General features: G+C 44.0%; 1 protein-coding gene across 7 annotated transcripts in view; it reads left to right on the top strand.

The window, feature by feature from the left end:
* Positions 1-24,934, top strand: part of arhgef10 (Rho guanine nucleotide exchange factor (GEF) 10) — a 99,136-nt gene that overhangs the window by 55,879 nt on the left and 18,323 nt on the right. For all 7 annotated transcript variants that reach the window (XM_072690039.1, XM_072690041.1, XM_072690040.1 and 4 more), the window contains 9 exons: positions 5,016-5,131; positions 5,904-6,031; positions 8,174-8,274; positions 10,108-10,229; positions 11,290-11,376; positions 12,448-12,668; positions 12,864-13,021; positions 18,682-18,824; positions 21,970-22,144. In XM_072690039.1, the coding sequence (XP_072546140.1) occupies positions 5,016-5,131; positions 5,904-6,031; positions 8,174-8,274; positions 10,108-10,229; positions 11,290-11,376; positions 12,448-12,668; positions 12,864-13,021; positions 18,682-18,824; positions 21,970-22,144 (1,251 nt within the window). The remainder of the gene's footprint in view (positions 1-5,015; positions 5,132-5,903; positions 6,032-8,173; positions 8,275-10,107; positions 10,230-11,289; positions 11,377-12,447; positions 12,669-12,863; positions 13,022-18,681; positions 18,825-21,969; positions 22,145-24,934) is intronic.

Raw genomic sequence — 24,934 nt, 5'->3', positions numbered from 1 at the left:
TGGTGAATGGAGCCGCTGAAATGCCTCCAGACCTTTAATGCCTCTAAAAGCTCCATAATAGAAATCTGTTACATGACATTACTTAGAAATGCCACGTTGAATGTCTGGTGGAGGGATACATGGATATATGCAAGCAGTTGGGCTACAAAAGGGCTACCCTTTTCTACTGATTTGGTTCTGCCTATTGACCCACCTGTTCGTAGCTCCCCCTAGCACTAGCTATGCTCCCAACGCTAGCAGGATAAGGTACTTACTGCACGTCTCTTCTGATACATTCAAAACCAGCCATCACCTCTTGCAGCATCGCCAGGCAGCCATCATGCCAGGAGGAAAGCGTCAGGTTTTGAGCTTCACCCCACCGCAGACACTGACAGACGCCTGTGCCGGCCAACATCGCTTAAGAGTGATGAGTGGAGAGAGAGCGCCATCTACCCACCCGGAGAGTGCACGGTGCTGAAGGCTAACCGGCATGAGTCAGGATTCACACTCACAACCCCCTGGCCGTAGTGGCAGCGCATTAGTCCTTACCTCACCTTAGATGATCTGTCTTATTGTCTTTAAATCGGCGCCTGGTGGGTTCGAGTTGCGTAATGCAGCCGTCGTTCCTCAATCTGCTTAGTCATGACAAGCTTTCTAGCTTTCATCTCACCAGCTCTCCTCCCCTCACGTCTTTGGCATGGAGGGAACCTATAAAGCTGACGCTCACTCCTAGACTGTAAAGAGAGGAAAGCCATCTTCCTGGGAAATGCAGGCCTTGAGATACTCTATGTCCAAAAGTTTGTGGACACCCTTTTTAATGAATGCATTCAGGTACTTTAAGGTGCACCCATTGCTGACACAGATGTGCATTTGCGCACACACACAGCTTGACTAGCCCCTGTAGGGAAGTACTGCCAACTCTCCAGAGCAGATAAATAAACATGAGCCTATTGGCACCGTGATGCCTAATGTCAGGTGTGGGCTAGAGGGGTATAAAGCCCTCCGGCATTGAGCTGTAGAGCAGTGGAAGAAACGTGTTTTCTGGAATGATGGTGGTGAGGCTCCATCCAGGACTTTTGGGACGAGTTTATGATGTAACGTCTCTGTAACGTCTCACTTGTCGCTGAATGCAATGTAACCTTTTTTTTCTTTCTTTATTAATACCCTTGGCTTCAGAAAGAAACAGTGAATGGGAGTCCCAATACTTTTGTCCGTATAGTGTATCTGCAGTTTTAGCGGATGATGAGGTGTCCCTCTGGGGTGCAGGCAGGGCTTGGCGCGGCTCTGTGAAGTATTGCAGAGTTAAAAGAGCTACGAGAAAAAGACAAGCGGAGAAAAAAAAGACGAACCTCAGTCTAGGCTCAAAGAAGGCCTGAGCCGTCGCCATGGTTACGAAACACAGGGGCTTTGTGAATTGGTTTTGGGTGGGAAGGAGGGGCTTCGCGCCGCTTTGAGTGTAGAGTAGAGACGGAGATCCAAGCGCTTTCCCACAGCCAGATTCCACCTCCTGTCCCTCAGTACATCTCCCTCTTTTTACCTCCCATCCTGTCCATCACAACGTTCTCATATCACTTGGTCATTAATGGCCATTAGGGAAGTTGCAGTATACTTGTATAGACTGTCGTTTCTAAGGCTTTTTAATTTGTATCAGATTTAACATCTGCATGCACATCTGTTTTAGTGTGGGTTTCCTCCGCCCTCCTCGTTCTTGTAAAATTGAACAGGCGTTTCTATAAATTTGTAATAAATCAGGGAGATTATAATGGAGTATAATGCATATTCCGGTGTAAGGGAGCGGAGAGAAGCTGGGGTGTCTGCTGCTGAGTGTAGTATAGCGTGTAACTTGCAGCCAGTCAAGGAAATAAAGGGCATGGGTTGGAAAAAAAAAACAACAAAAAAAAACACACACACTGATGGGACCCTTGACCTTATAAGCGGTACTGAGTGCCTGGTTGACATCCAGCACAGTGGGGCTATCCGTGTAGCTGACTGTGGGTGGTATCTGGAGAGTGAAAAGAGGCGTCTCATGTATAATGAATGGGAACTTTAGCTATTTGTATTTTGCTGCTTGACTCTGTCTGATACTGCTGTCTGACTGGACACTGTATTGTTGGGGTAATTTGTTGCTGTCCTTCCCGCCATGCAGTGGACAGTGCTTTTTACTGTCCTCATTAGAGACCACACACAACATACACACATAAAAAAAATCTGTATATAAACACACACACTCAAACAAACCCGACGGTCACACACAACGTTTCTCTGTATCCTCTGTTCAGACACTTTCTGTGTCACATTCTGGTATATAGGCGCACACACACACACACACACACACACAGGCGCACGAATACACACGCAATCATTGTTTTCAAAATAAAGCCAATGTGATTACCATATAACCACATTACACCTGTAGCTGCAGTCATATGCAAATACAAAATAAATGTTATATTTTTATATTTTGTTATATATCATTGCCGTTATGCAAAAACCTTGCATTTTCATTTTTGCAGTTTTCCACTTTTTAATATTATGTGAATCTGACCAATGGAAATGCTCCAAAATGAAAAATTTATCTTTCTACATTGACTTCCATTGAAAGTTGAGAAGGTTTTTTCCTTCTTATGTAAAGTTGCCGTTTTGGAGATACAAGCTTTTGATCTGACATCAAATAAATTTAAATATAATATATACATTTCCTTTTACCCTTTTTGTTTTCCAATGGTCTGGACCCCACAGCATCACCACACAGTAGGTAGTATTTGTTTGGTGGGTCATTCCCAGCACTGCAGTGACACTGACCGACGTGGTGTTGAAATGGGGTGATAAAATTCTGAAATGACTGTCTGTGTATGGTGTAGTACTTAAAAGTGAAGGATATATCTGTCTTTCATTTAGCTCCATAAAGTAAACCATTCACTCTGAATGAATCGAATATGCAGGATATAAAGAGAGTCTGATTCATTAGTCAGTGACAAACACTCTCGTGCAGCAGCCCTCATAATCAGAGGCAGTGTTGATGAAGAGAGAGGACAGTGTGTGCTAGGCTAGCCGTTGTTAGCGCTGTCTGAGTGAAATGGAGAGGCACTGATTCAGTAGTCAGGGAAATGCTGCCAGCTTTTAAAGCCCTCTCCAGAGCAACCATGCAGAAGTGATCACAGCCTCGCCAAATGCCACCTTAACCATGTTTGCTGTTTTCTGGAACCCTAGGCGGTTCTGAGGAGCTTTTTAATAAGAGCATGTGTGAAACACAGCAGCGGTTTAGCATTATTATTATTATTATTATTATTAACATTATTGTTACACTCAACCCAAAGTATTTTATTACTAAAATAACAATTTTAATTTTTTGATATATTCAGATTTCTAACATTGTGTGTGTGTGTGTGTGGGGGGGGGGGGGGTCATTTTGGTTTAATTAATCAATGTTACTAATGTTATTAATGATTACTGATTACTTAAGTAATCACTGAGAGCATCTAGATTCTTTTTATTAAATAAAAAAAATCAATAAAAGTATTTTATTTAAATTTTTAACATTTAAATTGTACAAATGAATTAGTATATTAATGACCTTTTATTTTTTATTAGTTATACAAACTCTATACACTTTGCTGATAACTGAGCAGGTTTTAATTCTTTTAAAAGTCTCTGGGAACACATTTTCATGTGCAGATGTTTTTATATAATACTACAGACTTTGTTATATTTTGGGAAGATGTTCATTAAGGCATACTTTGTACATTTACACTGGTGGGGCCTGAGGAGCTGGAGATTTAGGTTCCCAGGTGCTTAAATTCTTCATACACTAAACTGAACACACCTGTAGCCATCTGGAGCATCTGGATGGGGAAATCAGGTGGATCTGCTTAAACTACAATAAAACTCGTCAGTTCATTTTTACATTGAACTCTCATTGTCCTATTCTCATGATCTATTATAATTGACTGCCCTGTATTTGGCTGTCCTGGCTGAAACACACCATATAACATCAGTGAGAAAGGGTGGGGCTAAGCTGGTGTAGGCTGAATAGGTGGATATATAAAAGGGGCGGGTTCTCGTGACCTTAGGAAAGCAGCGTATTGAAGGATGGGGCCTGATATTTGCTCTATAGTTGAACCTCTTTTGTACGGTTAACAGGCACGTTACTGTAGCTTACTGTTGCTCGCAGACTTTTGGCCGACATGTGGAATAGGAGCGTGTGTGGGTTTGTGCTTGTCCGCTTAAGGAGACAAACTGACCAGTGTTTCTGCAGTAAAGTCACAGTTTGAGACGATTTACTGCTGTTCGGTCAGGGAGAAAAGACGACACGGTAGCCAGCAGCCAACTGAATCCTCACACTCTCACGTTTGGGAGAGAAAAGAACCCACATAAAGCAGTCCTTTGTCTTGGGATGGACACCTCGCCAAATTTGCACGGTTTTACCCAGTGAAAGTCCACAGAAATCAACGACTGAAGCGCAATCATTTCAGTATATGAGATTGAGGTTACAGAATATGTGATGTTATAGAATCATAGGTGTAGTTTTCAGGGGGATGGAGGAGCTACAACCAACTCAACCAATTTTTTTTTTTTTTTTTTTTTTCAGAAATTCTCAAAAATGGTTCTCTAGCAAAGCTTCTCAAATCTGGACTTTAAATCCAGTCCTAAACTTTGTAATCCTTGGTAGGTGTGAAACTACATGTCCAATCAAATACATTAACTGTTCCCTTCATTTCCAGCAAGAACAAACGTCCAGGACTAGAAACTAGAATTTGAAGAACTGGACTTTATTGCATTGCTTGAAGAGCCCATTGGAGCACCATTATGTTTGAGAGTGTAGCTGTGGAACGTGTCAACAGTTCACTCTGAATAGAAATCGAGATTTCTTGTATATCTGAAGCCAGATAAAACTGCTCCTTTTGTTCCAGTTGGGAACGGCTGTTCTGAAGTCAGTAATGGTGCTAATCCACGTCAGATGTTGAGATAAGCAGCCTATTCTGGTTGTGTTAATATCCCAAAGCGCACCTTCATTCAAGCCTGTATCTCTTTTACAGATAAACTGTATGTGGGCCCGGGCCAGCTTTACCAGGACCTGCAGAACCTCATCCACGATCTTGGCCTGGTCAATCAGATCTCCACCATGATCGGCAGCCTTAAGGGCAACTACCAGGTCAGATATACAGTGCATGCGTTTTAATAGAGGTTGCTGTCCAAAACGATTTAGTGTGTTTAGCAGCGGTGGCAAATCCAAGTCCAGAAAGTAAAAATCCAGCCCAGGATTGTGTTCCAACCGTCTGGATTTGCAGCCGCTGCAGCAGAGCCATCCAGACAGTTGGAATTATTAGTTTTTGGGCCTGGATTAGCCTCCTTTTGGTATTTAGATAAAATGCTACTGAAGAGGAAATGTCTAAATGCTGAAATTAATTAAAGGAAAGGATGGGATTTTAGAGGAATTCCACTGACCATCCTTAATCCTAGTGTTGGGATGTTAATAAACTCCAAACAAAGTTTATCTGAAATGGTTCAGTTAAGAAAATGTTGCCTACTCTGTACAGTGGTGATGGCGGAAACAAGGGTTCGTGACCGCTCCAACTCGCCTATCAGCATCTAATGTGATATGTTTATAACCAGCTTTCTGTGAGGGAGCTTTCAGGGGCATTAAACTCTACAAGCATCTGATTCCAGTCACCACAGTTGTGGGGACCACCCCAAACCACCCTGAATGAATGTGTTCTTATATATTTATATAGACAGTATGAGCCAGACATTTAAACATCATGTGACTGCTCAGGATGTCCACAGCAGATGATTGTGTTAGGCTTATTTGCATATTAAACACCTTAGAAATGTCAACGTTTAGAAGATCAGTCACGATAACTATTATGAACTCATAAAAAAAAAGTTATGTTATGTATCTCTGTCTGTGTGTCTGTGTATGGTAGAACGTGAATGGGACAGTAGCACAAGACTGGGTCTCAGGCCTTCAGCGTCTCATCCTTAAGAAAGAGGAGGAGATCAGGGCTGCAGACCGCTGTCGTATCCAGCTACAGTTACCAGGGAAACAGGACAAGTATGTATGACTGTATATTGACCTTGTGACTACACACACACACACACACACACACACACACACACACACACACACTGATGGTCTTAAACCTGTCTGATCTGATCTTGAGGCCAGGAATCTCAAACCAAAGGCTGGTTAAAAACCAAACACCTTTGGGACGCAAAGAATCTCAACTGCAGAGTCTCCAACTGCTGATTCGACTTGTCGATTTTCAGGGGGGCCGCATTGATTAACGCCCTGGATTTCTTATAATGGTCATGTGTTGAGTCCTGTTTGTTGAGGCCTGGAGACCACACAACAGCACAGCACACACTGACAATCAGAATCTTTCAGATTCATATTGTGTGTGTTTGTGCTACAGCTGTGCAATTTCCCACACTGCTTGATCACGGCGAGCGTCTGTGTTTAAGTAACTCGCTCATTTCAGCGATGACGTTTTATCCAATATCCGAGGCCATGTGCGTTACATACCGATTATCTGTCTCTTACGGATCAATTTTTGCAGGGGTTGCAGCTGTCTGCCTCTCACAGACACACACACACACACACACATACATGCCCCATCCCACACTGTTTGTTTTGGTAGGGAATTGTGCTGCGTTTTGGTGGGATTCTCGGATTTGAGTGTCTGGATTACCCAAAAACCGCTTTAGCCTCACAGCTGTGCTGCTCTCACCCCTCTCACACACACCCACACGCACATTTTCAGGCACTCATTTGATGTCATCCCCATCTCACTCATTACTGATGGGGAATAAGTTCTCGTCTGTTCCTTAAACGTCTGCTATGGAAAAGCTTCTACAGCAGCTCAACAAAGGATCCTTGTAATACGTCCAAATCCCTTTTAAATTCCCTATCCAGGACGTCTCGCTTTCCATCGCTGGACAAAACTGGAATATATCAGCTCATTATTAACCAGCATATTGTTGTCTAGCTGATGTCATAGGTCTTGGCCAGACCTCCGAAGTATTGCATCATTTCCTACCGTGTCACTGATCAACAGGAAAAGTCAGGACTGTCGGATTCTCCAGCTGTCCGAGTAGATGCCGGCTTTCACCTTAATCCTGTATTAAAGGGCCAATATTATGGGAAAGCATTGAAAGCTAAATAATGGCTGCGCATTGCAAAGCATAGTAAACAGCTTTTTGATTGGACGTGTGGTTTCTACGTAGCAACCACTTGGCCTCTGCATGTGGCCTATGTCATTGTGAGTGTTTATGCCTGTGCGTTGGTATGTCTGCATTACTCTGCAATTACACCAACAAAGCACTAGTTGGCGATGGAGTCAGTCTATGCCCCTGTGTTGACTTGTGCGGCAATAGGATGCCACATAGCATATTATAGCAGCCACCTGTGAGACCACAGCAACTGCCCTAGCAACCACTTAGCAACACCTAAGCAACCACTTAGCATAGCAATCACTAGGGATGCCATAGCAGCTGCCGTTTACCCACCTACCAACACCAAAATAACCACCTAACAACGCCATGACAACTACCTAGCAACATCAATTACTTACTGACATCACTTACTTTTTACATGGAAGCTCCGCCCATTCACGTTAACTTGGTAAGTGAGGAGTGTTGGGACTGCAGCCAGTCTGAAGTGGGAGATGGATGGGAAGAGGTTACAGGCTGTCGGGAAGTGAAAGGATCACTGCAGCCATCCAAAGAATCCACACTTCCGAAAGGACGTTCCTGAGGGTTTTAGACCAAACAGTCTGTTCCATGTATTTCAGCCAGGCACTAAAGAGGGCAGCAAATCAGAACATGGGTCATTTAAATATCAGTCTTAAAGGCATGGAAACTAAGGCTGCCCTGGGATGGATTGGCACCCTATCCAGGGGATATTCCTGCTTTGTGTCCAAGGTTTCCAAGTAGGCTCCTGTCCAGCCTGACCCTGACCAGGATAATGTGGATAAGAACTGACTGCGGGAAATTAGACTAGACTAGGGATTTGGCTGCGTGGCTAGTCCCCCTTGGAAACACAGGCTTTGCTTCAGTAGAATTCAGTGGAATGGATGTAAACTCCCAGCATTTCATTCCTTCTTTCCCAAGAGAAATGGAGGCAAAACTCACTTGAATAAATGAAGCAGTTAACTTTAATTCCTGACCCGTGTTTGTCCCTCATTTCTCTCTCTAGGTCAGGCAGACCCACATTCTTCACTGCGGTTTTCAACACATTCAGCCCTTCCATCAAGCAAGCGTGGAACAGCAACCTGCAGATGGCCAAGCTGGCCCTGGGTACGTGTCCCGTGCTCTTCTCTGCCATTTCCTGTCTTTGTCTGTGCAGGCTCCAGGTCCCATTCCTCTTCCTCCGACTCTTTTATGAGAATTCCTCGCAGCTGTGCTTCTCAAATCTCTCTGATTACCGTTGGCCAGATCTTCACGGCCCAAAGACAATAAAATGAGTTTGAATTCTGCACAAGGCTGCCCGTACTCAACGGTGATGTAATGGCAACTAGTTCTAGTGACCGTTAAATACCCAAGTACCTCCTGGTGCCAGTGACAATCGATGACTTTTGTCCATCTTTGAATATACAACGCTGTGCAGAGGTTTTCATGTTAGTGCCAGGTGTGAACAAGGACACACATGCCTTTAGCAACAAGCTAATTGTGCTTGTTTTATTCAAGGTCAGGACTTAACTTAATACAGCCACCACGTTAACTGGTGTAAGCTATCCCATTCATATTTCAGCCAGTGTTTTCCCTCCCCCTTCATTATAGTAGCTCTGGTGATGTATTTACTATTCCTGCATTACTTGCACAAATTAAACAAAGAAGCCTTTGAGTCTATGAAATAAAAATGGGCCTAAAAAAATAGATGTGTAATATCTAGTGCTCTGAAATAACCAATCCTTCTCAAAATGCTTAGAGGCCCCGTAGGTTCTGCCTGGGGCTTGTATCTCAAGAGTTTCAGCCACTTCTTTAATTTACAAAACCATAAATTGGAACATGGACCACCTTCATTTATGCATCTACAATTCAAAGTGCCCTTAAAATACTAGCCACTACAATACATTAGACACAAGATAATACCTTTGCTTAAAAAGTTCAAAACCTCTGCCTACTAGTACCTTCTTAAAGTTTGGCAGAGGTTCTCAGTTGATTTCAGATTTACTTTAGATCAGATTCCGTCCTCAAACACTAAGAGAATTGGGCAGAGAAATTTCTGATCACATGATTGTTTTTGGAAAGACTGGACCCTGGTGATTGTGCCAGACTAAGCCCCACTCTGTACAATTTCATCACTTTTGCTTTCACAGTTTTTGCAGAATTTAGGCCTTTGAGTATTTGAGATTTACTTTGGCTTGGATTCAGACCTCAAACGGGCAATCGGAAAAGGCAGCTTTCAGGACTTAATCCAGTACAGGAGCCAACATCTGGTCAGAGGACTTTAAGGGGGGGCCTAGGTTCTATTAATCTGTAAATACACATGTCAAAATGTTAGTGGACACCCCTTGTAATGAATGCACTCAGCTACTTTAAGTTACACCCACTGCTGACACAGATGTGCAAATGCACACACACATCATCTTATCTGGTGCCTGTGGAGACGTACTGCGAAAAGAATAATAGAAACAGCTACTCCAACAAAAACAGGATAAGCTAGTTTAAATACCTTTGAGCTGGTGTCCCAATACTTTTGTCCATAAACTTTATAACCTTTACATATTTTAGAAGACACACGAGCCAGTGGAGGCTAATTTTAGACTTTCCGGAAAATGCATTTTGATCAGTGGACTGAATCGAAAACAGGAAGCTTGATTCAGAACGCTCTGAATGCTCTCGACATATCAGTGACTGACAGTAGCGATAAATATGTCACTGTGAATTCTCCACTGATGGAGTAATGCAGCTCATGTGAAATGCTGCATAAATGAGCTGGTCTGAGATCAGGCTTTAATCAACATGTTCTTCCATGTGCCTGTTGGGGTTTGAGGTTTTAATTTATGGAGCAATGCTAATGCTGTGGTCTCCATTAAACCGGGTCATTGACTGGATTTGAGAAAAGAGGGATTATGAGGAATTTGGAATGTGGTCATTCAGCTGCTCATGTTTGTATGTGTGTTACAGAGGAAGATAACGTGCAGGGCTGGTTCTTTGCTGAAGACGATAGTAATCAGATAAAGAAACAGAAGCATCCTCTCCTCCTGAAGCACTTGCCTGTGGTCATGTCCAGACTGCAGGAGTTTAAGGTGAAACTGTCCAAGAGCATTAACCTAACCATGATCAGTACTGTTAGATACAGTTGTATCGTAACGTTATTGCTACTAGCATTTCCAATAAGCTGACAGCAGATCCTTTCAGTCCTGTGGGTTAACCTTCTGAAGTCTATGAGGGCATTTTCTCGATTTTTGCATAGCTCCTGGAATTTGCAGTCTTAGCCCTCTCTATAATTAGACCCTGTGTGACATAGAGCACCGAGTAAAGAGATACTCTGACCCTAAACCTGAAAAACTGAAGTCTAGTTTTTAGAAATTCTTCATATTTTACTTCCTTTACTCACATGGATGAATTGTTCTGGTGCTTGAAACAGATTTACCAGGGTCTCAGCTTCACTAAATCAGGGGAATGTATAAATCAAATAGTATATAAACCGCGGGAGGCAGATGACAAGTTTGAGTGTCCATTTGAGGGTCAGTTTCACACAAATCCACCAATTACAGATGAGAGGCAGATGACCAACACACTAATCTATCAGTTAGTAAATGTAAAGGTGCCTCCGCATTTAACCCATCTGGTAGTGAACACAAACACACCTGTGTGTTAGGGGCAGTGAGTACACACACCTGAGCGGTGGGGAGCCGAGCCCGGGAATCGAACCCACAACCCTGTTATTGATATCCTGGCGCTCTAACCGCTGAGCCACCACTGCCCCTGTCTAGTCTCGAAGAGAGGCAGAGACTAGTATCTTGAGCCATCTTCATAGCCTTGTAACTCAGAATGTGAGTCAGGTACAAGGGTTAACTCTCTGTAAACCTCCAGGTTACTGCAGAATACCATTTGAGATATAATATATATATAATTCCACATTGTCTGTGTATATATGTGTGTGTGTGTGTATATATATATATATATATATATATATATATATATATATATATATATATATATATATATATATATATATATATATATATAGAGAGAGAGAGAGAGAGAGAGAGAGGGATATATGTATATATATATTACTATATTGTTGCCAGTCTAAAACTTTCCCAGGATGTCATAAGAAACTGGTGTGTGTTTGTTTATCAGGTGGAATGTGCTGTTCACAACCCAGAGCCCCACGTGAACAGTGAAAGCACAGCGGACATGCCTGCAGTGGGCCATGGATGTGTCTGGGTAAGAGAAAGAGTTGGGATGGTGATGTGGTGGTGCTCCATCCAATACTTTTTGACCTCATGATGATTGGGGCCAGCGATAGGACGACTTTACCACTCAAGAGGCCCCACAATAACACGCTATGTTTAGTACAAACGTTACTATTACAGAATTTGTGGCCATCAAGTGTTTTATTGTTAACATTAGTGCCAGGAATTTAACCCAAGACCAGACTCAATCCGTGTTTGAGAAGCTGCCCAATTAAAATTCAGGTTCCTTCACAAGCCGCTTGGACGTGGGCAGCCTTCCCACCTTTTTATAAGCTCTGAAGGTATTTAATCATGTTCACTTCAAGGTGATTTCTGTTTCTCAGAGTAATAAGACTGTTCTCCCCAGATTAGCTGGTTTTCTCAGATTTCTCTGGTGAAGAGAAATCCATTTAATTCAGGGTAATCTATTAGGTGTCTGTGTGGGTGCCACAGTCGCACATCACCTGAGACAACCTATTCCCTTGCTGCAGTCCAGGTGCATTATTTAACACCACTGCCCCCTCCTTCAAACTACTTGTACGTCAGTGTGAGTGGCTGGATTGTGAAGTGTGACTCCTCCATTAGGAGCTCTTAAGTTGTGTTTACTTTAGAGGCGGTTGTAAAACACACCCGCATCCATTTCATGATGAGGAGTCGCAGCACTTTCTTGATGTGTGCATACAGCCTGTCTGCTCCATGTAGAGAAGTACTGCCAATAGAATAGGGCTCTCTAGAACGGATAAATATATACATATTGTCACCATACTGTCTAATGCCAGGTGTGGGCTAGAGGGATATAAAGCACCCAGCATTGAGCTGGAATGATGGTTGGTGCTCCATCCAATACTTTTGGGATTGCTCTATTCTCACTGAATGCAATCAAATCCTCACTGCAATGCAATCCAAAGTCTTGTAAGAAGCCTTTTTTCTGGACACTAGCAAAAGAAGGATAAACTTTGCCATTGCTTTCAAAAGAAACAGTTAATAAGCAGGTGTCCCAATACTTTTGTCCATATAGTGTATATATCTTTATTTCACTAGATGATGTTTTGTTTGTGGTCAGGTGGCCAGCTGCACCAATCAGATGGGCCAGATTGCCATCGTAGCCATGCAGAACTCCAGTCCGAAGGTGACAGAGTGCTTCAACGTGGAGTCGCGAATCCTCTGCATGACCTATGTGCCCCTGCATGAGGCCCTGGAGGATGGTGAAGGAAACCCAGAGCACAGGGCCCAGCCCAGGGTAGTTGACACACCCACAGTGTGTGTCGGGATGGAGGAAGGAAGGTAAAGATTGAACCCCAGGCACTTCTACTAGCTAACCATGATTTTGATGCTCCAGGGTAGAGAGGAGTCACATGACTGAACCTGTATGAAAAGGTTCGGTCATGGTTTGGTGACATGTTTGAGGCAATGCGCACATGGCTACAGTATGTTACTCTTACTCTAACTCACGGCCTGTGTTCTGTCTCCGTTATGCAGTATCTCTGTCTACAAGAGCACTCAACGCTCGAAGAAAGTGCGTCTACAGCATTTCTTCTCCCCGGACAAGGCCACGGTCACGTGTTTGGCCTACAAGAGCCCTTGTCTGTACGCTGGACTGGTCAGCGGCTCCCTTGCAGTCTACTCAAGAACAGCAGGTAAGGCTCAGATTGAGCTCCTCTGTTTACCTCTGATTAGGATCTGTTTTTTTTAAAGCCATTAAGCACTTAAAAAGTTGCATAAAAAGCACAGTATATACAGTCAAGTTGAACCTATGTGCAGAAGTTTGTGGACACCCCTTTAGCTTCAGGGTGTACACACATGAGCTTAAGGTAATTGTACCCCATAGCCAAGTGTGGACAAGATGGGTAAAGACAACCGTATAAACTTGGGCTGTGGAGCAGTGGATTGACCGAACACCAGAACTTGATCTCACTAATGCAAAGCTCTAGTGGCCGAATGCAATCAAATTCTCTCAAGAAAGCTAGTGGAAAGCCTTCGCAAAAGAGTAAAGACTGTTACTGCAGCAGAGGGGGGACAGACTTCCTAATAATATCCTTGATTTTAGAAGAAACCTCAGATTAGGAAGTGTCCATAAACTTTTGACTACATATTGTGCAGCAGAACAGGAGCCTAAGGTCATCAAACCTAAGGCTAGATGGGCTTTAAGGCCACCTATATTAAGTTGGGCAGTGGAACTGCATTCTTTGCACTGATGGAGCTCCATCCAATACCTTTGCAGAACAAATCGTCTAACACCAGCACTTTCAGCTCTTGTGGCTGAATGCAATCAAGTCCATAGAGCAATGTTCCAAAAGCTAGTGAAATGGCTTAGCAGATGAGTGCAGACTGTTACTGCAGCAGATGGGGGACAGGCTCCCTATTAACACCTTTTGATTTTAGAAGAAACCTCAGATGAGGAGGTGTCTACAAACTGTCTACAAACTACACCCTGTGTCTACAAACTTTTGACTATTTATTGAACATTTAAAAACACCATAATGAGCAAGAACATTAAAAAGACTCTTCATCTCAGTCTTACCATATTTCTCTTCATCTCATATTCTCTCTTCACCCCTACTACGTTTCCCCACTCTTCCCCATCCCCTTCTTTTCTTTCATCTTCATCTCATCGTCTCTCTTTAATCGCTGTGAGGCGATCACTGTAGCTCTCTCGCAGGACTTTCCTAATCTGGTCCCCATGACCTATTTTTCATCCGAAGAGAAAAGCAGAAAAGCAGGGAAGGGAGGAGTGTGGGAGAGGAAGAGAAAGAGAGCAAGAGACACAGAGGCAGACTGAATCCGTCACATTCAGACAATTTTAGTTCTCCTAAATCCCCAGGCTGGCACCCGGTAGAGCACCAGCAGAGGCCTTTGATCAACAGTGAGAAAACCGTTCCCTCTGCACGTAAACTCAAACTCCACCATTGCAAGACCTGATTCTAATTTCAAAAGGGAATGTAGGACATTATCGCTCCCGTAAAAAAAAAAAAATCTCGCAATCTTGCAGTGCTCCCAACGCACATACCTCCTCCAATACATGTGTAATCAGACACCGTCTCTTTTCGGACTGCCGCCAATGTGGCATCACTAGGCAGCCAACGTACTCTGATGAGCACCAGATCCCCAGCACTGATACATCAGCCAACGGACACCCAACCTAACAATGGGAGGGATGAGGGAAGAGCGCACCATCTACCCACCCAGAGAGAGCATGGTCAATTGTGGTCTTTCTGGGTCCGGCTGCTGATGGCAAAGCAGCATAAACAGGAATTCAAACCCACAATCATCAGGTCATAGTCTGGAAGCCACCTTCTGAACTCAAGGAAAGGCTTTCTACTAGATTTGGATTATACTGCAGTAGGGATTTGATTGCATTCAGCAACAAAAGCATCCCCAACTCATCCCAGAAGTATTGGATGAAGCCCCAACCATCATTCCACAGAACACCGTTCTGCCGCCTGCTCCACAGCTCAATGCTGCTGGGGGGCTTTATACACCTCTAGCCCACGCCTGGCATTAGGCAGCATGGTTTATCTGCTCATATTCTATTGGCAGTACTTTTCTACAGTGTGCATTTGCATGTCTGTGTCAGCATAGGGTGTAGCTTGAAATAGTAGCTGAATGCATTCATTAAAAGAGGTGTCCACAAACATTTGGACATAAAGTGTATCTCCAAAATAAGAGTTGGATCAGATTTCTGCGCCGTTTCTGGTGACCCAAGTTAGAAAAACAGATCGCAGATCGACCTCGACTGTCCTTTTTCGAGGGGGGGGTAGGGGTGGTGGGTTTAGGTCTTGCAGTCCTGGAGGAGAACTGACAGTGACGGAATGTTTTCCTTTCCCCTCTCGCTCACTCTTTCCATAACTCTTCGCTTTCTGGAACGTCCTGGAGTATTCCGTTTCTCCTGCTGGCGGCCGGGTAATGCAGCCTGTTGGTACGATGATTATTATTAGGTGTTTCAGTCCTCGGTAGGGTCAAGCATATGGATTTTAAGACACGGGAGAAAAATGGCATCAATGTTTTAGGAGTTTAGAAGAGAGTTAATCTTAATATGTGCTAATAAAGCTTTAGCTGCAGTTCCGCAGTAGTTGTTTGAGCTTAAGCAGCTGTTTTGTAGGGATTTGAAAGTGAACACACATTTTATGCGGATTATAAGAGTGTGTGTGTGTGTGTGGCCAGACGGTAGGTCCGTGTACTTATGTCCTGTTGTCCTAAAAAAAAAAAAAAAAGAAAGGACCCACTTTACAGCACTGTTAAATCACTGTAAATTGGCTCTTTAATCTGTTTAATGTGCTGAAAGTGTGCCTGGGAGGTCCCGCAGACTAATGATGGTGACATATGGGCCGGCTATGTGGCTACTCAGGCCTTTTGTTCCTGACAGTGTTGAGTCATCAGGCCAAACTTTTTAATCCACTGCAGAACACGGAGCTCCGATTGTCTAAAGGGGAGTGTGTGGGAGGGGGTCCAGCAGCAGTAACTATTCTTGAGTTTGAGTGTGTATTCCTAGTCACTTTGTGTTTGTGTGTGCATGTGTGGGCGCTGGTGTTATATAAGCAGCGAGGCCAGAGAGGTGGATACTGAATGAAGATCAGTTTGAAGAGACCTGAGGCCAGATAGATGGGAAGGAAGGCAGGAAGACGAGTGGACAGATGGAAGCATCTTTGGCTTTGTGAGATGAGCACACTGCTCCCAAAGCTCGTACCCATCAGCCATAACATTTAAAACCCACCTGACTACTACTGTGTAGGTAGCCCACACCCCGTGACTCGTCAAGCATGGACTCCACAAGACCTCCAAAGTTGTCCTGTGGTATCTGGCACCAAGTCATTAGCAGGGGTTTCTTTTCAGGTAAGGGGTGTTGTGAGGCGGGGCCTCCCTGGATCTCATTGAGTCTTGGGTTCACCGCTGGGTCACCAGTAGTCCTTCCTTAATCTGTTTGCTTTACACTGTGGACAAAAGTATTGGGACACTTGCTCAATTTCTATGTCTTCTGAAATTGGAGGTGTTAAAAAGACTAGGGTTAGGGTCACCCTCTACTGTTCAGGGAAGGGTTTCTAGTAGATTTTGGAGGAGCATTTCTGTAAAGACTTGCATTCAGTGATGAGGTCATATTGGATGATTGCCACCCCAACTCCCCAGCTCTTCCCAGAAAGATTGAATGGAGCACCAGCCATCATTCTAGAGAACACCGTTCCACATGGTTCCACTACTCCACAGCTGAATTCTTGGGGGGGGGGGCATTTGGTCTCTTTTAGGCAAGTAATTTTTTATGACCATCAGTTAAAATTTCAGCATTTCGACAGGCCTGCTCCTCTCCACTCTCCAGCATATATTCATAGACTGCACCCTGTAATTTCCCACCTCCAGTGTATCCACTCTGAGAAGCTGTGCTTGCCTCATCACACACACACACACACACACACAGTGTCCAGTGTTTCCCCTCTGCGGGAGGTAAAGACAGTTTTGTGTTTCTGAGTTTATTTCCGTTCCATGTGGTGCTCTTCTCAATAACAGCCTGTGTGTGTGGTGCTTAAAAACACACACACACACACACACACACACACACACACACACACACACACACACAGCACCTTCTCTCCATCCCTACATAATAGAACAGAATGAGGTCATTCAGTTCCTGCAGGATGTACTTTTCATTATCCCCAATCCTGTGTGTGTGTGTGTTTGTACACACGAGACAAAACATCACGACCACCTGCCTGGTTTGCTGTGGGGCCTACCAAGACTCTGTGGACTCATAGGTTCCTGGCACCAAGACGTTCCAGCGGAGTCCTGCAAGTTGCACGGCAGAACCCCTCTTAGACTTACTGTTCCAGCACATCCCACAGATTTTTGATAGGATTGATGTCTTTGAGATCTGGGGAATTTGCAGGCCTGGGCCACACCTTTACCCTTTTATGCTCCTCAGGTTATTCCTAAGCAATGAGTGCAGTGTGGCAGGACCATCATCCTGCTGAAAAAAGCCACAGCGGTAGACAGGGGTTAGCATGGACACTGATTCACATTTAAATTTAGGGCATTTAGCAGAGCGACTTACAAAAGTGCTTTACTCAGGAGTAACCTCAGCAAGTTTAGACACAATTAAACACAAGTCAATAAGGAGACCATGATACTCTACTCTTTACTCAAGTATTCTCAGAAGAGGAGGGTCTTCAGTCTGTGTTTGAAGACAGCGAGTGTTGGGCTCTGCTGTTCGGACACCCAGGAGAAGTTCGTTCCACCACTTTGGTGCAGGACAGAAAAAAGTCTGGACGCTCGTCTTCCGGGGATCTTAAAGGATGGTGGGTCGAGCCGAGCCGTACTTGAAGCGGGAAGGGCTCTTGGTGCAGATCAGCTTTTGACCATCGCCATCAAGTACGGAGGGTCTGGTCCAGTCTTGGCTTTGTAGGCCAGTGTCAGGGGTCTGAATCTGATGCAGGCAGCAGCTACAGGAAGCTACAGTAGCTGTTCCATCGGTTCATTTCCCTTGTGCAACGGTCTTCCCTGGGAGCCCAACACTCGGTCACTGGTTTGTGGCTTGTCTTTGGTGCACTGTGTGCGCCAGGAGTACCCCACAAGCCTTGCTTTTCTGACCCAGTCAGAATTTGACCCATCTTAAAATTACCCAGGTCTTCAGATGGTCCATCTAACATATATTTCAGACCTTGACACATGCCAGTGTAACAAGTTAAGTCAATATCTCTCTCTCTCTCTCTCTCTCTCTCTCTCTCTCCACACTCTTATCTGGCTTGGTATTGTTGTTGGCTTTCAGCAATCATTCACGTTTCTGTAGTAATGTGGGCAATACTACAGGGCTTCTGCGGTCAGTGGTTTGCCATGCCTACACACACTCAGAGTGGGAGAACGCAGTGGGCTGATGGAGGACATGAGTAATGCAGCTGAGCTCTCCATCCCCTGTTCCTCTTAATGTGATTTACACTCTCCATTTCTCAGAACTCTGTGTTCAGTTGGTGCCCACGGTAATCAACTAGTAATACAGGTATCATTTATTATAGTTGCACATGCAACACCCAAAAATCAACGTGGGATACAACAGCAAGCACCTGAGACACCATAGCAACTGCCTAGCAACCACCTAGCAACATCATGGAAACATACCATACTAAAAATGCCACAGTAATCACCCAGTGTCCACTTAGCAGTACCATAGCAACCAATGTGGATACCATAGCAACCACCTAGCAAACCGCTAGCGATACCATGGAAACCACTTAGCCGCCACTTTAAGCAAATTGATTTGTTCCAAAATGCCAGGGTCTAAGCCTCAGTTTGTCCTCGCTCTCTCCCCCTCTAGACGGCCTTTGGGACTCGTCCAGTGTGCAGCTGTTGAAGCTCGGGGTTCTGCCAGTAAAGGCCCTGCTGGCTGTCGGGGAGCACGTGTGGGCATCGTCTGGAGGCCAGGTCTTCATCATCAACACCAGCACGCACACTGTGGAGGTAAATAGACCCCCGATCATTCTCCTTTTAGGAATTGTGGTAATGAACCGGCTAGGTTTGAGTTATGAAACAGCAGGACTGTGAATAACAACAGCATGGCTTTTATTTGTGACTGGGTGGTGAAGTCCGAGATGAAAGGTGAACTACTCACTTGCAGTCGATCAGCCAAGTCGTATTTATCACACTGTAGCTATAAATCTAGTGTTGCTAACAGTGTAGTCGTTAGGAAGACAAATTTTTTATATCTCCTAATCCAGTCAGACTGGCCCTGGGATCATTCAGCTCCTTGAGACAGTAAAAAACTGTAAAAAAGGAACAAACTTCGAGAGAAATGAGCCTGAGAGCTCTCCACACTGTTGCAGGCTGGGAGTAATGTGCACTAATGGCGTCTACAGGACGCCAGAGGGCGCTGTGCTAGAATACAGCGGTAAAAACCGGATCGTAAAAGGATCGTTACTGAAAAGGCTTAGCATAGCCGATACCAGATGCATTAAAATATGCCTGGATCTCTCCCAGTTTATTAAGACATGATTTAGAACAGGTATGTGGACAAAAGTATCGGGACACATCTCTTAATCATTGTTTTTTTTATATATATATGTTTTATTCAGTCCCATTGCCACATGTGTATGAAGTCGAGAACCTAGCAAGAAACACCACAGCAACCAACTTGGATGCCATAGCGACCACTAAACATCTTCATAGTAAGCGCTTAGCAACACCCATAGCAACCATCTGGGATACCGTAGCATAAAATTAAGACCCTAGCCATGCACACATCAGTGAAAGAATGGGTGGTTGTAAAGAGCTCGCTGAGCTCCAGCGTGGTACCGTACGTTGCTGCTGGGTTTTCTACAGTTGGGGATGAAAGCAGCCGGGAAAGGCGCAGTGCCTTAGCTCTTCTCCTCTGCTGTGTGAAGGTTATTTTAGCCAGCAGGAGAGAGGTGGGTGTGTGTACAGCGTGAGTTCATGCTTCTCCAGCTCTGCTGTCCCACGCAGCACGAGAGGAGCCAGGCTCTCGCACAGCTAAAAATTCCCCACAGCGCTTCCCTCTGAGTGCTGCTTCGCTTATGAGTTTATATGAGCTCAGTGCTGCAGCGTTTAGTTCACTGTGTAGCTGAACAGCAGCGCTGTGTGTAGACTTTGTGTTGTTTGCTGCTCTTTAAATGCATTGAAGTACTTGGTTACCCCCCACCCCTGCTCCTTTCTTTCTCTCTCTACTCGATCACTCACACACTCACTTTCTCTGTCCTTTCTTTTTTTCTCGCTCTCTTGCCCTCTCTCTCCATCTCTCGCTTTCTCTCTCTCTCCCCCTCACCACTTCACTCCTCTTTGTCTTACCCCTCTCTCTCTCCTTTCTCTATCCGTCTCACCCATTCTCCTCTTTCTCTCTCTCTCGCTTTGTTTTTCGCCCACTATCTCAGTCTCCCTCATCCTTTCCCTCTCTTTTTCATAGTCCTTCCACTTTAAGACACCAGCTGCGATGTCAGAATAGTAAATCCTTATGTTCCCCTTCTCTCTCTCTCTCACTCAGTCACACACACACACACACACACACACACACACACACACACACACACACACACACACAGGCAATCCTGCTCTCGTCACTAAGCTCCTTACTGCCCCACCTGCTCCTCTCTGTAGTCAGGGCCTTTGAGCACTCTAGGTCAGTGGATGCCGGAGTGAGGAGGGTGTGAGTGCTCATTTTCTACAGAACCCTCTACTTCTCACTGAGCGGGCAGGAGACCAAGGCTGGATCTGGGGTGTGTAGCACTGTATGGGTCGCAGCATGTTTAGTGTGTGTTCAGTGATGAGTCAGCGCAGTGTGATCATGACTGGGCCATTAGTCTGATCCACACCTGTAGCCTTTTTCAGGCTTCATGAAGGTCATAGGTTGTAAAGACGCTGTATGAGGTCCAGCATAAGCCTAAAAGCATCATTTCTAATACGCATCGTGTCCAGAAGTTTGTGGACACCCCACCTCACCAGTAAATTTAACTACACATAGGTGTCCCAATTTTACTCATAATTGAAATTGGTGCTAATCGAATGGGAGGAGCTCTATGGAAGCACATGAACCTACAATCACCATGACCAGTTCCAACAATGGCAAGAGGGGTATAAAGACCACAGCAACAACACTCACTGTGTGACCTCACTGATGCTCTTGTGCCTGGTTGCAATCAAATCCTTATCACAGCTGTGTTACCCAATCATAGTGGAAAGTTTTTCCAGAAAAGTAGAGGCTATAGTTTGCTACATCAAGGAGGAAGAGCAGGTGTCCACAAATTTTTAATGGTTGCTGAAAGAAAGTTCGGATCCGCTGGACCAGTGCCTTGCTGTTTTTTTAAGTTTCACTGAGGTCTAGAAGTGGCTGTGGAAAAGCAATGAGCGCTGGCTTCCACTGGCGTGAAGACTGCCTGCGGAGTTGAGGCTGTTAAATGCTGTATTCATTGCCCAATAGTGAATAGTGCCCCAATGGGTTCCCAATGATGGCCATTGCTCTATCTCCAACTCTATCTCCCTCTTCATCTGTAGCCTTGCTGGAATTGAATCTGTTTGGCTCCTCTCTCAAAGTCCGAGCTCCCTGGGTTACCTCATTCAGCTGCTGACGAGCTCAGACACACACGGGTCTGATCTTTTCCAGCTCCACAGCCAAGCAGCAAACTTTCCTGCTTTAGAAAAGGGCCTTGATTTACCTTAAGCCGTTCCTCAAGAGTGACTGTTTAACCAAACATTGAAGCTCTTGGCTGAGCTAATCAGGGGTTTGGTGTTGAAATGCTGCTTGATGAATCAGAGCAGGTGTGCAGAGTTAAGTAAACAGAAGAATGTGGGTAGACTAGAATTTTGCTGTACTTCTGCTGTTTTTACATATATATGTACAGTTATAGACTGTAGCTCAGTCTCCTCCACCCTATTCATCATTAATAGTTTCTGACCTCAAGACTGCTGCTGACCAAGTATTGCTCAGCCAGTGTCCTTGCTAGGTTGACTGTGGGTCCACCGCCCAAGAGCGTCTCTACAGTGTGAAACCGGCCACTAGAGGTGGACTGCAATCTCTAACTTTACACCAGCAAGGTAGATCCAGAAGATAAAGCTGTGACATTACATTTACTCAGTATTTGCTTTGTTTGTTGTGCAGCACCAGCTGGAGGCTCATCAGGAGGAGGGTATGGTGGTATCTCAGATGGTGGTGGCCGGAGTGGGCATCTGGATTGCCTTCAGCTCCGGCTCTACCCTCAGACTCTTCCATACGGAGACACTGGAACACCTGCAGGACATCAACATTGCCACACCGGTCAACAACATCTTATCAGGTAAATAGATACATGAACCTCTGAACACCTGTAGTGTATACCTGACCACGGTATACAGTACATCGATATAAAGTACTTCTATAATGTACACTTGCCAGCAACACGTGTGTGAATCCATGCACCTTTGGATATAGTCCATGGGCATACACTCCGGTGAATACACTCATATCTCTGAATTTGTGTGTGTGTGAACTATACATTACTTGTATTCCTTGCCCTCAAACTTAAGTTATTGAATCATTTATAACAGTTACGGAGTCATTTATTCTAGATACTGAATCATTTGTAGTAATCACTGAAGCATTTATTATAAATCCTGAATCATATATAATAAATATTGAATAATTTTTAAGACTCAACACACTAAATCATCATGAATACTGAATCATTTATAGCAGTTACTGAATCATTCATAGTGGATATAGCATAATTAATAGTGGATACTAAATGAGCCATAGTAGATAAATACTGAATCATTTATAGTACTCACTGAATTATCACAAATACTGAATCGTATATAATCTATGCTGAATCTTTTATAGTAGAATTATTTCTAGCAGATATTGAATTCATGGTGGATACAGCATAATTAATATTGGATACGAAATGAGCAATAATAGATAAATACTGAATCGTTTATAGTACTCCCTGAATTACGAAATACTGAATCATTTATAGAAGATACTGAATCATTTATAATAGATACTGAATCATTTATAGAATTTAGTGAAGCTGGTTTCATCTCATCCTGGGTTTTCTTTCTCACAATGAAGGATCACTTTTCACAAGGCTACATTGCCATGGCAACTTATGCTGCACGTCATACTCGCTCTGGGATGGTTAGGTTCAGAGTTTCTGAGTGCAAACAAATATTGAATCAAATGGGGTTTGAGAAAGTTGTTAACCACGATCATAAAACTGACTGGTTGACTGGGGTTGAATTTGTTGGGTTTTCTGAAGCTGAAATTTGGCCAGGAACAGAAGACCCCCTCAGGTACCTGCAGTGTTCACTGCTTTCTCATTTAGCCAGATAAGTCCACCCTGTCCAATAGGACAACCGGTGAGGTACAATAATGACATATGCTTATTAAACATGTGTAGTCTACACCGATCAGCAGTGTTTCTTCAGGCTAATGCACACACCTTGATGTATGTTAATACAATCTTAAAAACATCCCCAGCAGCGACTACAGTTACTCACAGCTGTCAACACCTCCATAACCATAAACAACGACTTGTCAGATTACTGCATACCGGTAACTTCCCCAACACACCCGTGCACCTGCCTGAGAACTTTTCCACAGGTGTAGAAACTTCTGTACACCTGCTAGATACAGAACTTGGACGTGTTTATAGGCCTTCATATCTACACCAGGTAAGATCATTCTCTCAGGCAGGTACAGAGCTATAAACACCTATAAAACTGTCAACATTATCCTCTCAGGTAAGCGCACCTCCCAGCTAACATGGAAATAGACTCCTCTAAACCTGTCGACAGTTTAATCCCATTGCCTGTCGCTTGTGAAGAACGCTCTCCATGAGTTCAGCCTACTCATCATTCATGCCTGATGAACAAAGGCCGCCCTGAAACCTATAATAAAGGGCTTTGTCCTGGGTCAGGTGACCTCACAGGCTTTGTCTCTTTGTTGTATGTGCTTTTGCGACCGGTTGAGTTATGCCATCATCTTTTAAGGCTTTCATCTGCGCAAACAGAGCTCCAAAAAACATCTAATTTTCATAATGATTGCTGATGTTTCCTTCCTCCAAACATAAGGACACTTGTTCTCAGCACTGGAAATGTTTTCCAGTAAAGCCTTACTTCATTTAAAGGGCCTGTACATGACTCTGCAGTTGACTGTTCAGGACAGGGCAGTCAGTGTTGGTCTTTTCAGTGCAGAGATTTCGAGACAGATCAGGGGATATTGGAAGACACTGACATCAGGTTCTCACACAAAGCAGTAATAATTCCAAAGCTCTGCCCTCACACACCATAGTCACTTTAGTGTTGCCTGGACGAGTACCAGTCATAACCATGGTGAACTGAATGTAAAGCAGATTGCAAAGAAAAAGTACTTCGAAAAAGGCATTTATAGTAGGTACTGAATCATTTCTGATGTAAAGGATTCAGTATCTAGCATAAATGGTAGGAAACCATATATAGTTGATACTGAACCATTTATAGTTGATTCAAAATCATTTACAAATGATGGTAAACCTTTTGATAGCGGAGACTGAATCCTTTGTAGCAGAGACTGAATCATGTGTAGCAGTTACTAGGCCTTTAGTTAAATGTTGTAAGATTAGTGTGATGTGTGTGTGTGTGTGTGTGTGTGTGTGTGTGTGTGTGTGTGTGTGTGTGTGTGAGAGAGAGAGAGAAAGAGAGAGAGCACAAGCGAGAGATGTTTTGATGATGTTTGGTGCCATCCATGGGATTTGTTGTCATCAGCAGGGTCATTCATATGTCTCCACATGGCCATATGTGTATTACATCATAGGATTGGGCTTTACCCTGTTTTGTCCTGGTGTTTTCTCATCACTATGGCTACTTTGTTTGTGTGTGTGTGTGTGTATTGTCTGATGAACAAGTGCTAGCTCTTGTAGAAGTGATCGCTCAGCTCTTCACTTCCTTCCTCCTCTTCTTATCCTTGTATATAGTAATGCACTACATTTACATTTGATTAAGTTTCACGTTTCACAGTCTAATTTAATATTCTGTTGATTTACTTTTGGCAATAACAGAGTTTTCATGTTTTATTTCAAATACTGATTTAAATTTAAATGTGTCTTGTA

This window comes from Salminus brasiliensis, chromosome 10, assembly GCF_030463535.1.
Source record: "Salminus brasiliensis chromosome 10, fSalBra1.hap2, whole genome shotgun sequence".
Lineage (NCBI taxonomy): Eukaryota > Metazoa > Chordata > Actinopteri > Characiformes > Bryconidae > Salminus > Salminus brasiliensis.
The sequence above is the reverse complement of the archived record's forward strand: the minus strand, read 5'-3'. Positions and strand labels throughout refer to the sequence as shown.